Source organism: Pseudopodoces humilis, chromosome 17, assembly GCF_049639895.1.
Source record: "Pseudopodoces humilis isolate 2021_Gansu_Grassland_sample_001 chromosome 17, ASM4963989v1, whole genome shotgun sequence".
Lineage (NCBI taxonomy): Eukaryota > Metazoa > Chordata > Aves > Passeriformes > Paridae > Pseudopodoces > Pseudopodoces humilis.
In genome coordinates, this window is record NC_142216.1 from 15209873 (window position 1) to 15223976 (window position 14104).

The 14104-nt window shown below is 48.9% G+C and overlaps 1 protein-coding gene across 6 annotated transcripts in view; it reads right to left on the minus strand.

The window, feature by feature from the left end:
* Positions 1–14104, minus strand: part of NRG2 (neuregulin 2) — a 153166-nt gene that overhangs the window by 23845 nt on the left and 115217 nt on the right. For all 6 annotated transcript variants that reach the window (XM_088063531.1, XM_088063529.1, XM_088063528.1 and 3 more), the window contains one exon: positions 6817–6937. In XM_088063531.1, the coding sequence (XP_087919657.1) occupies positions 6817–6937 (121 nt within the window). The remainder of the gene's footprint in view (positions 1–6816; positions 6938–14104) is intronic.

A 14104-nucleotide genomic window follows, 5' to 3' on the forward strand; every position in this document is an offset into this window, starting at 1 on the left:
ACTCCAGTGTGACTGGGGCTGCATTCCATTAAGACTAAAAACTATGGGAAAACTGGCGGAAGGAAATAAAAGCCCAGAGGAAGGAACCAGTAAGAAGTGAAAAAGCAAAACAAAAAGGTGTCAAAGAAGCTTTGATGCCATGACAGCTACCATATAGCCCATCTCCAGATCTCTGCAGTCAGCCAAGAGTGGGTGGGGACAGGAGCTCTCAAGACAGAAGGCAGTACACAAATGTCTTCTCTGTGTCTAGGACAGCTCAGGTTTCTCATCTTTTGTTACTCAGCGATTCAGCACTGGGAGAAGTGACAGAAAAAAAGCCCCCCTGAACAAGAGCAGCTTCTGTCACCTCTCAAGCTTGTGTACAAGCTGTCATGACACAATGTGCCACCCCTGCACACCTGGGTTCTGGCTCCTCAAAAGCAAGGCTGCAGGCAGAAGCAGTGACCAGAAGACCTTTGAGAGCATGCAGTGCTTTTGGTTCCTTTTTTTTTTCAATCTGTCTCTCTAACTTGTAGGCCACTGAAGATGATTTATTATTTATTGCTGTGGCCCCAGATGTGATTTCAAGAAAAGAAATTTCCAGCTTGCTTGGTACATGGGTCTCCCAGTCTGGGCGGGAAGAGCAGTGGAGATCATCCCTTCTGTATTGAAATCTGCTGCCTGTGGTGAGGGCAGCTCTTCTGCAGTGAGGGATACACCTGAAAGTTAAGGCTCACTGAAGCTGAGAGCTGTGAGCTGGTCTTTAATCATGGCATCCTTCTTCCTGCATGCTTGACCAGAGCCAGAAGAGGTTCTGGCTGGCTGCCCTAGCAAAACCAAGTCCCTCCTTCTTTGCAAAACTCTTGCAGGGACTTCACAGATGGTGGACTTTCCTGCCAATATCACCTTTGGACTTTTTGGTGCACTCACAGAGGCAGACAATGGGTCTCTCCCCAAAGGCCGAGTGGACAAGGGTCCTGGGGAAGGACAAGGCTGCACCAAATTCTTGCAGACAGCACCCTGTCCCCTCTCTAGCCTGAGTGGAGACTCCCAAAACTCCCCTTGCTTAACAATCTCTCTGTGTCTAATTGCTACCTCTGAAAATTACTTGTAAATGCCATTGATAAAACTGGTCAGGGATTTTTCTGTCCAGATTCTGTTTTCTATTATTGCTGGAAAAAAATCCCATTCTTTTAGTTTTGACCTTAAGACCTTTTTTTTTTTTTCTTTATAACCTCATTTTGAAAACATATGCAAAATTCTGCTCTTGGGTTCAGGATGAATTGCAGTGAGATATTTACAGGGTAACAAACATGCAGTAAGATGATCAGTCAAATAAAGCATCTCAAAAAGTACAAACCAAAATAGTTTGAATGATTCATTTCTATGATGTTTGCTGGTCACTTATTTCTGAAAACTGAGGAACTTTGACATTTTGCCCTATATCAGGGCGGGGCAATAATTATTGTTAATTATTATTTGTTACTTTAAATTCATTATCATATTCTTCCTGCTGGAAGCAAAACTTTTTCTGTCCAGATATTGCTCTAAGTCTTGCAAGGGTAGGCACATTTCCTTTGCACCCCCAGATCTTAACTGAAAGATGCCAAATTCAGTAGCTCTCATAAATCAACTCATGCTACAGAAGAATGTGAATGAGCAGGTGCTTCAAAATAACACGATAAAGACAAGCTGTAGCAGATGGACACAATGCACTGAAGTAAGCTAATGGAAAAAAAAAATGTTTCAAGCAAGTTGCTTTTTTGTGGGAAGGGCTGAAAAAGAAGACAGTTCTGTCATTGTCCCCTGACCAGTCGCAGATGATCAGGCTCTGGAGAGCCGCAAAAGGCTGGACTCCACAAAATCACTGATGGGAAGAAGAGAAAACAACCAGAATAAACGCAAAGGCCTTCTCCAGAGCAGCTAATCAAGGCATGTTTGCTGCAGAGTGGAGTCCAAACCTCAGGGACATCCACTGCTGGGCTCAGTGACGACAGCGGCGCGGCTCCGGCCGCAGGATCTGCGTCGGTGCCTCCACTGAGCCTTTGCTGTTGCAGGATCAGCTTCCACACTCTGATGGGCCTCAAGGGTCTGATACAGCCACAGTGCATTGAGCAGGAGGCACAGACGGGCCACCTGAACCTGAAAAGGTACCTGATCTCATCACCCAAGATAAACAGCACACAAAACCCAAGGAGCGAGTCCTGGCTGGTTCGGGGGATTTGGAACAGGATGTGGAGATTTTCACCCCTAGCTCTTCATTTCCAAGGACATTGCAACACCTCCCCACAGCACTGCTCGTACATCCGTGGCACAGTGACGTCCTTGTGGCTGTGCAATGAGCAGCTGGTGCTGACCAAATGCCGCTGGGAGGGATGGAACAGCTCCAGATGCCACAGGGCAGCTGTGCAAACAGTGCTGCCTGGAGGACCACGGCCATACAGGATCCCTGTGATATTCACACCTTTGGATGGTGCTCTGGGAAAGCACAGGGGAGCTGGCAGTGAGGCCAAACCTTCAGATTGATCTTTCTCTTTCCTGGAAAAATCTGCAGGAAACAATGCACTTGAGGGATGTGATTTTGAAAACTGGGGACTTGGATTCATTGATTAATTTTAAAACGATCTGATCTGTTCTTCTTTTGCTTTATTTTGTTTTTTATTCTCTCCTTGACTTCCACCTTTGCCTGATGTGCTCCAGGCCTCTGACCTCCCTCACTCACGTGAGGCAGAGCTGTCATCCCAGACCCAGAGAGTCTGGTCATCTGCCAGCATTTGCAAACCCTCCAGCCTGATTCTTGTGAGCACAGCTGGTCCAACATGATGTGGGGTGCTCGGTAATACTCTTTAAGTCTTCTGATCCCACATGAGATCCTGGCCCAGGGCAGATCACTTGGATTCCACTGACCACACAAAAGAGATGTGAAGAGCATTTTAGTGGGCAGAGGAGGCTCTGAGAGATGAGACATGACTTGCTTGTTTTGTTTTCCTGGGGAGACCCAAACTGCACTTAATGTGTGCCAAGACCTAACTGGGAAAAAGAGCATTTCTTCTCTTTGGATAGCACAACCCTGTGGGGCACCCAGCAGTGGAGCAGCCTCCAAGTGCTCTAAGTTGTGCCAAGGACTCACTGGGCTCCAGGATGGAGGCAGATCCAAGAGCAGAGGCTGCCAGTCACCCCAACACTCTGTTTGGACACAACAAACCAGGCACCTCTGTTGTGTGTCCCACTTGGGTGCTTGTGTGCATCCCCTCCGTGGCACCTCATTGTGCTCTACTCAAACTTGTCACTGCCCTGGAGTCCAGCTCCTAAGGCCTCTCTGAGCAAAATGATCTGGAGAACAGTCGAGAAATTCCTCCTGTGAAGAGCTTGGGGCTTTCTCATTTTCTACGGCAGTTGAGTTGGCTCTGTCTGTAGCTTTGTCATTTCCCAGGTTTCAGAATATTTGAGGCAGGTCCCACTTCTCCCATCTAACTTCCAGGCGTTCTGTTTGCAGAGTCAGGATAACAGCACAGACTGCTTTATGTTCAGGTTTCCTTTGACACCAGCATGCCTTGAATTTACTTAGAATTAAGGACAAAATTATGGAAGAACACAATCCAGAAAGACACAATTTCTGCAACAGATCCAAGTCCATTCTGGGCTCTTCCTCAGTGAAGAAAATGTTTTGTCCAAGGTCTATCTGAAGTGTATTAAAAACGGAGGGAGGAAGTGGGATTACAAGCAAATACTTTGTTCCTCAGGATTTAAAAGACTAGGAGGAACATGTTTCTGGGAAGCCTGTTATAAAATAATAATAAAAGGCCAGCTGCCAATTTAGACGATATTTGTTGCAAATCAAGCATGAACTGCATCAGGAGAAGAAATTGTTTGAGAACTCATCTGCTGGTTTTGGTCCAGCCTGCCAGGGGCAACATCTACAGGAAGGATTTCCTGTGCTTCTGGACAGCTGTGGGAATGGAACCCACTCCAGGAAGCTGATTGTGGGATGGTGAACAAGAACACCCTAAAATTCTGGTACCTGGATTCTGGAAAGGCTGGTAACATCACATGGGGGGGGACAGAATCCCCTGAGCACTCAGTGAGGGAGGGCTGCGAGCTGGCACAGGGGGCCAGGTGATCCCCCCAAGGCCCTGCTGACTCTGACTGGAAGTGTGACATGGAAGCAGCACATGGACACGTGTTGTTCCTGGCAGGAGCTGCTCACGTGGCTCTTGTTGATCTCCAAAGCATTTCAAGAGGTTGTGAGCAGAACCTACTGATCTCCTCCATGCTCCTGGCTCAGAGGCACCGTGAGGCTGGAGGGCCAAGGCTGCTGTTGCAGAGATCAGGAGTGAACTTCGAAGCCTTTATCTTCACCTCCTCTCCTTTCTCCTCCTCCTTTCACAAACCAGCAGCAGATCTCCTGTCTTGGTGCAACGAAGAAACCGTGGAGCATATCAGATCTTTGTTTGCAGGCAAAGGTGAAGTCTCTTTATTCATCAGCATCTTCCCCAAAAATCACCCTTGTCATTGGGAGAGCCATTTTATGGGAAACACTCTTCAGTTCAAATGCTTCTGCATTCCTCAATAACTATTATCCTCCAGAAACTCTAAAATCACACCACTTCAAAAGCCAGGTTTCCTTATCTTCAGTCTGAGGTTTAATGAAAATTAAATAAACCCAAGGAAAATGAACAACCAGAGATCTCTTCAAGCAGTAAGATCAGAAGTGACTGTGCCATGTGGAGGGTCCCCAGGTTTCCTCAAACATGGAGCCACCGTTTCTGGCAGATGAGCAGTGACAGTGCAGCCCTTCCCAGACCTCCTGGGTAACACTTCCCTGCCCTTCCACACACGCCTGCTCCGTTCCCGTCTGGTTTTCACAATTGGTACCTTGGAACTCATCAGAAAAGGATATAATTTTACCATCTGCAAAGAGAGGAATTCAGGCTTTCAAATGATATGAAATAATTAGGTCTGTTTGGTGTGGCACATAAAATCTTAATGGAATCCATCACTGAGCGTTCCCTCTGGTCATCAGCTGTCAGAGCAGCCTGGTTGGAGGGTAGGCTGTTTCTTCATGGGGCTGGAATCACTTTGGTTAAAACAATCAGTCTGCTGAAGACATTTGACAAGTACCACAATATCCTTCATTAGGAAAACGTGATTCTTAGGTGTGATAGGAATTTAGGAAACTCTCATTGTAATAAGGAATTGATCCCATTTGAATCTTGATCTGGATTTAAGTTCTTCCCAAAAGAAATAGCCTTGAAATCTGCCATGGCCACATTGGTCACAGGTAGAGATGCTGATTCAGACACTCCTCCAGACTTCAAGGGTTCAGTCCTTCCCAAAACAGAAAGATTGGAATTTCTGGGGTTTCCTGGGCTACAGCTACCCCTGAATGGTGGATGTGACTTTACCCATCATATGGGGCTTCCCCCATGTTTCCTGTGGGGAACACTGACAAGATGAGCCCACGGTGCCACCAGGAAGCCACTGGCAGTGACAACTGCACTGAAGCCCAGGGCTGTGGTGGATGAGGGCTGCTCCCACTCCACACACATGGGAAATGTGGGAGCCACAGCCTCTGGTTCCTGTCCTACCCAGCTCTTTCTATGTCTAAGGAGTAAGTCTGGGAGAACTGGGAATGCTCCTTCCACCACAGCTGACCCTGCACTAGAAAGCGGGAGCACAGGAGCTCCACAGGATACGTGTCCACGTGGCCTTTTCTGCTGCTCCCTGCCAACACAAAGGAGTTCTGGGAGAAGGGAGGAGCTGTGCTCAGTGTGATCCAGCCCAGGGCTTTCCACGAGGGGCTAGGGCTGTGGTCAGGTGCATCCTCCCAGGCCTGAGGAGCTGAGGTGCCTGGTGAGCATCACATCCTGCCGTGCTGCTGGGATCCACAGATGTAAACACCTTTGGCTGTGTGTCTCCATTGAGACGTCTCTGGGTTCCAAAGGGACAAAATTGTCAGCTCTGGGCTTCTCCAAGTTGGGCAGTGTTGCCTGGGTCACCAGGTGAGCTCAGGAGAGGATTCCATTTGCTCAGTGAATGCATGCCCAGGGCACCACCTCACTGTGCAGGAGCCCAGGGGCAGGTTCAGGTGAGCTCTGGGTACCTGCATCTCCAGCAATCAGACTGCACAGCTTATCCACAGGCACTGGTAGGCTTGGGGGGTGAGGTGTGAGATGCTATTGGGCTTTCTGGCTCTGAACCAGGGGTAAAAATGTCTCACATCCCATTCCACATCCCTCAGGTTGTGCAGCCCCACTTCAAATTCTTCAAAGCTCATTTTAAGGATAACTTAGTACATGTCTCTGGTTTTTCTTGCAGGTTTGAAGGGGGAAACAAACATCCCACAGTGGCCACAAAGCTGCACAGAGAGGGGAACAGTTGGGGGTTAACCCTGGGCCCATGAGATACAGGAGAGGTTGGGGCAGGTCTCAGTGACCTCCAGTCAAGGGAGAGGGGAGGAGGCTCTGCCCTGACAAGGTCCCCCTGATAGAAGGACAGGACGTGTCAGCTCAGGGAGAGCAAGAGCGACCCAAATTTCCCTGAAGCTGCAGAAGAGAAAGGGGAGAAAGGGAAAAGAAACAGCCAGGACAAACATAATCTTAGAGGCAGAAAAGCCAGGAAAAGTGAACACTGACACGCACACAAAAAAGGAAAATACGAATCCTTGCCCCCACTCCCCCCACCCTGCCCCTCTAGTGCCCCTTTCTGAACCTGCACAGCTCAAACTGCATTTGCCAGGAGAATTTCAGAGCTCCCCCAGCTCTGGCAGTTGCACAAAGGTCTCCTCTCCCTCAGCCAAGAAATTTCCATATTGACACAAGAACTCCACTCACTTACTTGCACGACAGCTGATTAATCCCCTCGATGTAGTAGCACACCCCTCCATTGACACAATAGGACTTGGCTGTTTCGTTGCATTTTCTGGCATGCCCGGACCAGGAGGAGAGAGTTGTGGTTACTGCAGGGGAACACAAAAACACACACAAAAAGGATATGTTGTTATTTCCTTTGTTGGGCAATTCTGCTTCCTCAGATGATTTTCTACAAGTTCATTTGCCAAAGTAAAAACCCCAGAGCTACAAACCTTAGCCTGTGCCTTCAGACCCACCTTCAGGTCCTGGGGCTGCAATCTGACCCTTCCTTTCTCAGCAAGAGGGGCCAAGTGAGTGAGGAGTTGAAGACTCATCTTCCTCTAATCAGCCAGCATGTAGCACAAGATCATTTTTTTGGCAAGCTGTAGGGACGTGCCCCTTTCTCCTCCCTCATGCTGGGAATGCTGTGCCAGCCGGCCAGCGGGAGGTGAGGAAGAAGAGGAGCTGCAGAGTCACAGTCACAGTGATGTGCTGCTGAGACCCGAGTACAGACCCAGAGGGGCTGCAGGGGACTTTGCACTGCTCCACACCTCTGTCAGCTGAGTTTTCAGAGCCAGGAGCAGGTCTGGCATAAGCAAGAACAGCTTCATCTGTCCCTCCCCTTTCCTGAGCATTTCTCTCTCCTACCACAGCTGGGCTGCCCCAACAGACCCAGCAGAAGCCAGCCAGCCCCAGCTCGTGCTATGAGAGAAGCAGCATGACTCAAGTTTCCTGGGATACAGGTGATTTCCCAAACCTAAACTTCTTCCTAGAGAAAAGCTTTACACTCCTGTAAGCTACAAGAAAAGCTGAATGCAGTCTGCAGAATTTCACTGTAATTCCTGCCTCTGAGAGACTCTGCCAAGCTGACAGCCAAAAGCAGAGTCTCCAAAGGTAAAACAAAGGTGTCCAGGAAGGAAAAAACCAGTTGTTAGAGCACTGATACAGGTTACAGAAGGTGAGCAGCTCTGGGGAATGCAGACCCATCTTCACATAAGCCTAAGAAGTGCTGGGCACTAAAAAACATGGATTTTTTACAACTGAATGCTTAACCTCATAAAAAATAGTTCCCTTTCCTGGACTACCCACCTTGCTCAGACCCAATCACAATTACACCTGCAGCAATGTGGCTGCTGCCTGTGCAGCATCTTTTATGCTGTAGTCAAGGCTTCTGAGGAGATTTCCATCTTGTTTTCCAAAGCATGAACAAGCCTCGTGGAGAGGTTAGTGACACCGTCACTGAGACTGAACTCCTCACTGACACGAGATTTGAGGAAGAAATCTTGGACCAGAGCCAGGCAGGAGCCAGTCAGAGCCACAGGAGGAGCAGCAGGGCAAGCCATGGCCTGTCCTGGAGGGAGCCAGGGCTGCTCCCCATTCCTGGGGCAGCCCCAGCGCTCATCCCACCTGCCCCTGCCTGCAGCCCCCACACCAGAGCCAAGGGCTGCATTCCCAGCTCCAGCTGGGAACATCTGGGTGCTCCCAGCACCTTGTGGAGCCTCTCACATGTGGCTGATGCAACCAAGGTGAGTTTGTTGTGTCTCTCACGCTTTTGGGCCTCTCTGCCCGCACGGGGCCCGTGCATCTCTGCAGGAGGAGATTCCCACCGGGCTGGAGCAGCCCATGCTGTCACTTGTGCACGGCTCAGGGCAGGGCCAAGCTCACTGCTCAGTCTGGTTGAAGCCATGTGCTGTCCCATCCATTGTCTTCCATTCCCAGAAGGAAGTGGATGTCTCCTGCTGACCGACAGGCCGGGGTTGTGCTCGGAGCCGAGCTATTTCCATCCTTTGCCTTGAATAACCATCGCCTCTGGCTCTGTCTTTTCACAGTTATCCAGGGCACAGCAAGTTGTCCCAAAGTGCTCTGCTAATGAGACATGGAAAACACTCCAGCAGAGACCCAAAATGCTCACAGCCCTGGGACAGCAGCTGCTCCCTGAGGGCACGTCCTGCCAGCCAGCTGGGAGCCAAATGTGGCCAGCAGTGTTGGAGCAGAGGATGGCTTGACCAAGCCTCCAGTGAAACTCTTTCAAAAATCTGAATCCTACACTTCTGCAGGAAATTCAGCACTCCCTCCCAGTTAAGATTAATGGTAACTAAAAGCCAAAGCCATTAAGAGTCTGTGTAATTTAGCTGGGGAATGCAGACTCATTATACAGACAAGACTTTATAATTTATACCTTTACAAGATAGTAGCACATTTCTACTCAGGAGAGGAGAGCTGTGGGTCTCTGATAAGGGTGGGTCTCTGCAAGTGTACCATGGGATCAGGGAGCACTGAAACTTCATCAGCCAAAGAGGTGGTGCAAATTGAAAGGGTGAAGAACAGGCTGCAGAGCCCTGCAGCCATCAAATACACCACTTGGTAGCAAGCAAAACAATCCATCTGGCAAAGTCTCACATCATAAACCCTACAGGGAAGGACTTTGGAGCAAGCCTTGCCACAGAAAGAGAGGGGCAGAGAGGGAGAACTGAAAACAGAGCCCGGGAACCTCCCCGTAAGAAACAGCCCAGATAAGATGACACCCAACCCACCAAGAAAAGTGGATGGGAAGATGCATTGCTGTGTGATGTGACACCTGGGAGGATCACAGCTCATCAGCCAGAGATTTCATGGCATCTTCATCCCATAGAAATAGTTTTGTCCCTTTTAAACAGGTAAAACAGAGCCTGACATGATTGAGGCTTGGGCATGTTGGGCACTTCTGGGGAGAGCTGTCAGTAGAGCTGTGCCTGTCAGGAAAATGCATGGTTGGTCACCTCTACTAGAAGCATCTTGCTAATGTCATTATCCTTTAAACCTGCAAGTAGCTTGCCTTTTATCCCAAAGAAGCATAAATTGTTCTCAAACTGAATCATGGAATCATATTACTACAGTCCATTTGTCAGCACAGAGATGTGGCAAAGGCCACAGAGAGAAGCAGTTCCCTGTTGAGAAGAGAGCATCAGGAAATGAGGCCATTTTAGACTGTAAGACTGGTCAAGCCAAAGCCCTGCCTTGGCCCCAGCAGTGGCAAAGCTTAAAAAAGAAGATCAGCACAAGCACACAGTGATAATCTTCCTTACCCAGGATGGGCAGCTCAGAGACAACCCAAGGCAGCCACAGTGCTCTCACATTTAGTCACATTTTGTGGCCACATTTAGTGGCCTTTGCTGGATTCTTCCACCAACATGTTTAGTTGCTGTGTGAACAAATCTATTATTGTAGCATCCACAATATTTGTGACTCCAGAGCTCCAGTGCTACACACGCAGTGTGTAAGGCCACAACTCCATTTAATTATTTTAACCTGCCCTTTCCTGGCTCTTGTATTAGAAAAAAACTAGTCTTTATCCCCACTTGTTTCCCCTGTGCTACCTGTGGCATTGCAGGCACAGCCAGCATCTCCTTCCCTAGCTGGGAAGCAATGATCTCTTTTTATTCTTTTTTGGGTCATCCCTTGTTCTGTTTTTCTCTTTGGAAATAGTGAAATGATACTGCACACATGTTATTTATGGGATATTTATTCCAGTCACAGGAATTCCTAATTTATATTTTTTTTTGAGGTTTGATGTGCTGAATACAGATCTTTCTCTCTTCTAACCCCGAAATCTCACTGCTGGGTGGTAACACAGTCTAGAGTCTTCCAAGGTGCCTGATCACCCTGGGATGTGCAGCTGGGGCTTCACATTCATGAGAGCAACTATTTAGGGAAAAAGGATGGAGAGACCTGCCAAGCTCTAGTGGGAGAACAAAGGGAAGCAAAATGCCTCACTTGGAAAACGTTCATTGTGCCTGGGCTGAAGGGTGGCCCAGATCACACACAAGCACCTCAAAGCATGATGCCAAGAGAGATTTCAGTGTATTTCCACCACACTAGGGGGATAATTCCCAGATCCACAAGTTACTTTGTGATTGGATCTATTCTCCATCAACCTGGGTCACTGGAAATACTTTAACAACTGTGTGCCTGGTCCAGAGCCATCTGGGATGTTGGATGCTGGTAAAGTGAACCTCACACACAGTTTATTTACAGCTGTGCAGGTACTTTCACCTCTGTGCCAAACACTGTGTCTGTGTACACAGCTGTGCCTGGTGATCCAGAAATTACTTCCCACAGCAATTTCACATGAACTGCCATACAACACCAGGCAGATTTTACCCCCCATTGGCTGGTGTGGCAGAATAAACCTTTCATTCAGCTCCCAACAGAGCTCCATCTATCCCAAATGTCTTGGAAAGTTGTAAAATTGCTGAGAGGAGTGGAGAACTGAATAAGCAAGGGAGCAGTTTTGGGTGATGGCAGGGTGGACGGGACTCAGGAAGGCAGTGGGATGTGATGAGGGGGTTGTAACACCAGTCATGTACCAAGAACCTCCCCAAATTTAAAGCAGAAAACCAGGAGTGTGCATGAAGCAAGCAGGTGGTGACGTTTCCTTTTGACCAGAGGGAATAGCTGAGGTGCCCTAAGACACACAGTGGCAAACTGGTCAGAAAGCCCCTGCAGGGTGAGAGAAGGGCTGGAACAGCTCACCCACCAGCAGGTCAGACCTGCAGCTGTCCCAGGACTGAGAACAAAGCAGGAGGGAGGGAGGAGGTGAGGACAATGAAGAGAGGGGAATAAGGAGGTGAAGAGAAGAGGGGAGTAAGGAGGTGAGGACAGGGAAAAGAGGGCTGCCTCCTGATGATGTGTTGGTGAATGATCTGCAGCCACGTTTTATTGTTGCTGCCCCAGCCAGTGAGGACAGAGCAGCATAAACACGGGAGGTTCAGAGCACTGGAGTCATTCAGAGAGTCTATTTTCCACCACACGCCTCAGTTACTCTGGACTATCATCAATGACAGGGCAACAGAGAGGAGAGCCAGGGGCAGGAACTCTGCCAGGTGGACGTCCCTCCACAGAACCCATCTACGCAGAAAGGCCATTAATGATTGTGCAGGGATTCTTACACAATTCCTGCCATGCACGTCATTTACCCTTTGCAGGCAGCTCACCAGCCTGTTCTCAGAAGTCTGGTGAAATACTCCCCCTGCAAAGAGTTAATTAATGCAGCTTGGACTATAAATTATAGTTAATTTTTCACAAACTACAGCTACTGTCGAGGAGAGCGGGCAGACAGCGATGGTTTCGCCGCTCCTTTTCTTCCTTATAAATAACTTTGGCTGGTGGGTTCATAGAGTACAGACACTTTATTCTCTCAATATTTAGACATTCAGTTAGACAGATGAACTCAGCTGGTTGGGGAGTGTATACAGATTGCCTGCTCTGTATATGCCTCATGTACTTACTGATAAAACACAGAATGGCTGAGGTTGCTCTCAACAGAGTTCATCCAACTGCTTCTTAGAAGAACATGGATGAGAAGGTGTCTGGCCAAGATATTACTTGCTTGTAGTGCTGTAATCCTGGCATGAGCCACACTAAACCCATGATTTACACTGATTAATACATGGAGGGGCTGGTGATCCTCACCATTCCCTCTGTGGCAGATTTCTGTGTGCCTGATAAAACACCTCCTCTCACAATAAACCTGAGCAGAGTCTGGATGCTCCCTGCTATTATCTACATAAAATCAGAAGGGCCTGTGCACACTGGGACTTGCCTGACAGCAGACTGGGGACTCTGGAGCTCATAAAAATTCTCCTCCTGTGTGTTTATTCATTTGGAAATGACCAAATATTTACCCCCGCATTTTATTGAAATAGATCCTGCTGGAATCATGTTTCCAGTTCCTGAGGGGATCATTAGGATCAATAGCTGCAGACTAGGAGCTCATCCCAAGATACACATACCAGGCTGCAAGGCACTCATCTTGGAGCATCAGGTGCTGCTGATCAAAACAGCACAGGTTGCATTTCCCACCTCTCCCATCTGCACTGTTCAGGGGTTTCACTAAGAAACAAGTTTAAAGGTTTCTGAGCACTCAGGGGCTGCCTGTTTCCATGGGACAGGCAGTAATTGAAGGGGCAAAGTCCTGTGTTATTGTCAAGCTTCTAGCTGCTCCTCTGGAATGATCTCTGCAGCTTTATGAGGGAGCCCTTCCTATGCTCTTGTCTGCCACAGGGGTCTGAAAATGCACATGACAGCAGCGCAGCATTTCGTTTTCCCAAATCCCCATCATCAATTGTAATAGCAGCAACATGATACTTCAATGAGGGGATTTGTTCAGCAACCTAAAAATCCTTTCACAGAGCCAATGCCAGCGTGAAAGCTTTGCAGGCGGGGCAGCTGAAGCCCAAGAAGTAAAGCAACACGCCAGGGTCCCAGGATGGAGCCAGAAGAGCAGATCCCCTGGTCCAGAGCCCAGTTCTGAAGGCTGGGCTCAGCCTCAGTGCTGCCAGGGGACATCAGCTCCCACCCCACACTTCATCCTGCCCCTCTTTGCCTTTAGAGCCACTGCCTGCCTTTACACCACACCTCGAGTGGCAGCTGTGTGACTACTTGAAAAACACACAGTGCAAAATGAGCAAGGAGCAGGATCTGGCAGCTGCCAGGCACCACACAGCTCTCTGCAGACTGGCAGTGAGATCACCACATTCACCTCAAGGTTCCGTGCCTGCAGGTTCCGCTCAATTACAACCACACCTCCAGCAATGGGCTTTAAATTATCTGAGCAAAGACCACGCCAGGACTTATTTTTAGTCTAATATTGAAAGCTGCTCTGCTCACATGGCTGGACTTGTGGCTGCTCTGCCCATGCTCCAGGCTGGCTGGACACCCCTCTGCAGCACTGGTAGCTCCAGGAGAGCTGCGTGGCCTCAGGCTGGAGGGGCCAGGGACTGACCAGGGACACAGCCATGGCCACCCAGTAAAGGCCACGCCAGACTGGATTTGAGAGCAGGTTTGGGGGGGTTGGTTGAACCATAAGCACGTGGCACATGTTCCTGTGGGGTGTGTAACTCACAGACCACAGCACAGCCACTGCAATCGTGCAAATCCAGCAGGCTGGGCTCACCTGGCAGGGACAAAGTGAGGAGAACACTCCCAGCACCCAGCCACGCTAGGCATCAGGGAGGGATTAAACTGGAGAGGGATTGCCTCGATGAGTCTACACCAGTGAAGCTACAAACAGTCCAATGGCATCACCAGGATGACAGCTGTGAAATCTGTGGACCCAAACTGGTGTGTGGAGAGTTAGACTTAATTGGAGAACAAAGGACTGTTTCAGCTACCCTTCCCACAGGGGTCTCTAGAAGGACTCTAGGGAGGGCTTGTGATGCCCAGCAGATGAAATAAAGGCCCCAAAACTAAACCCAGGGAGCCCAGCTTTCATTCAGCTGCTTTATATTACCCTC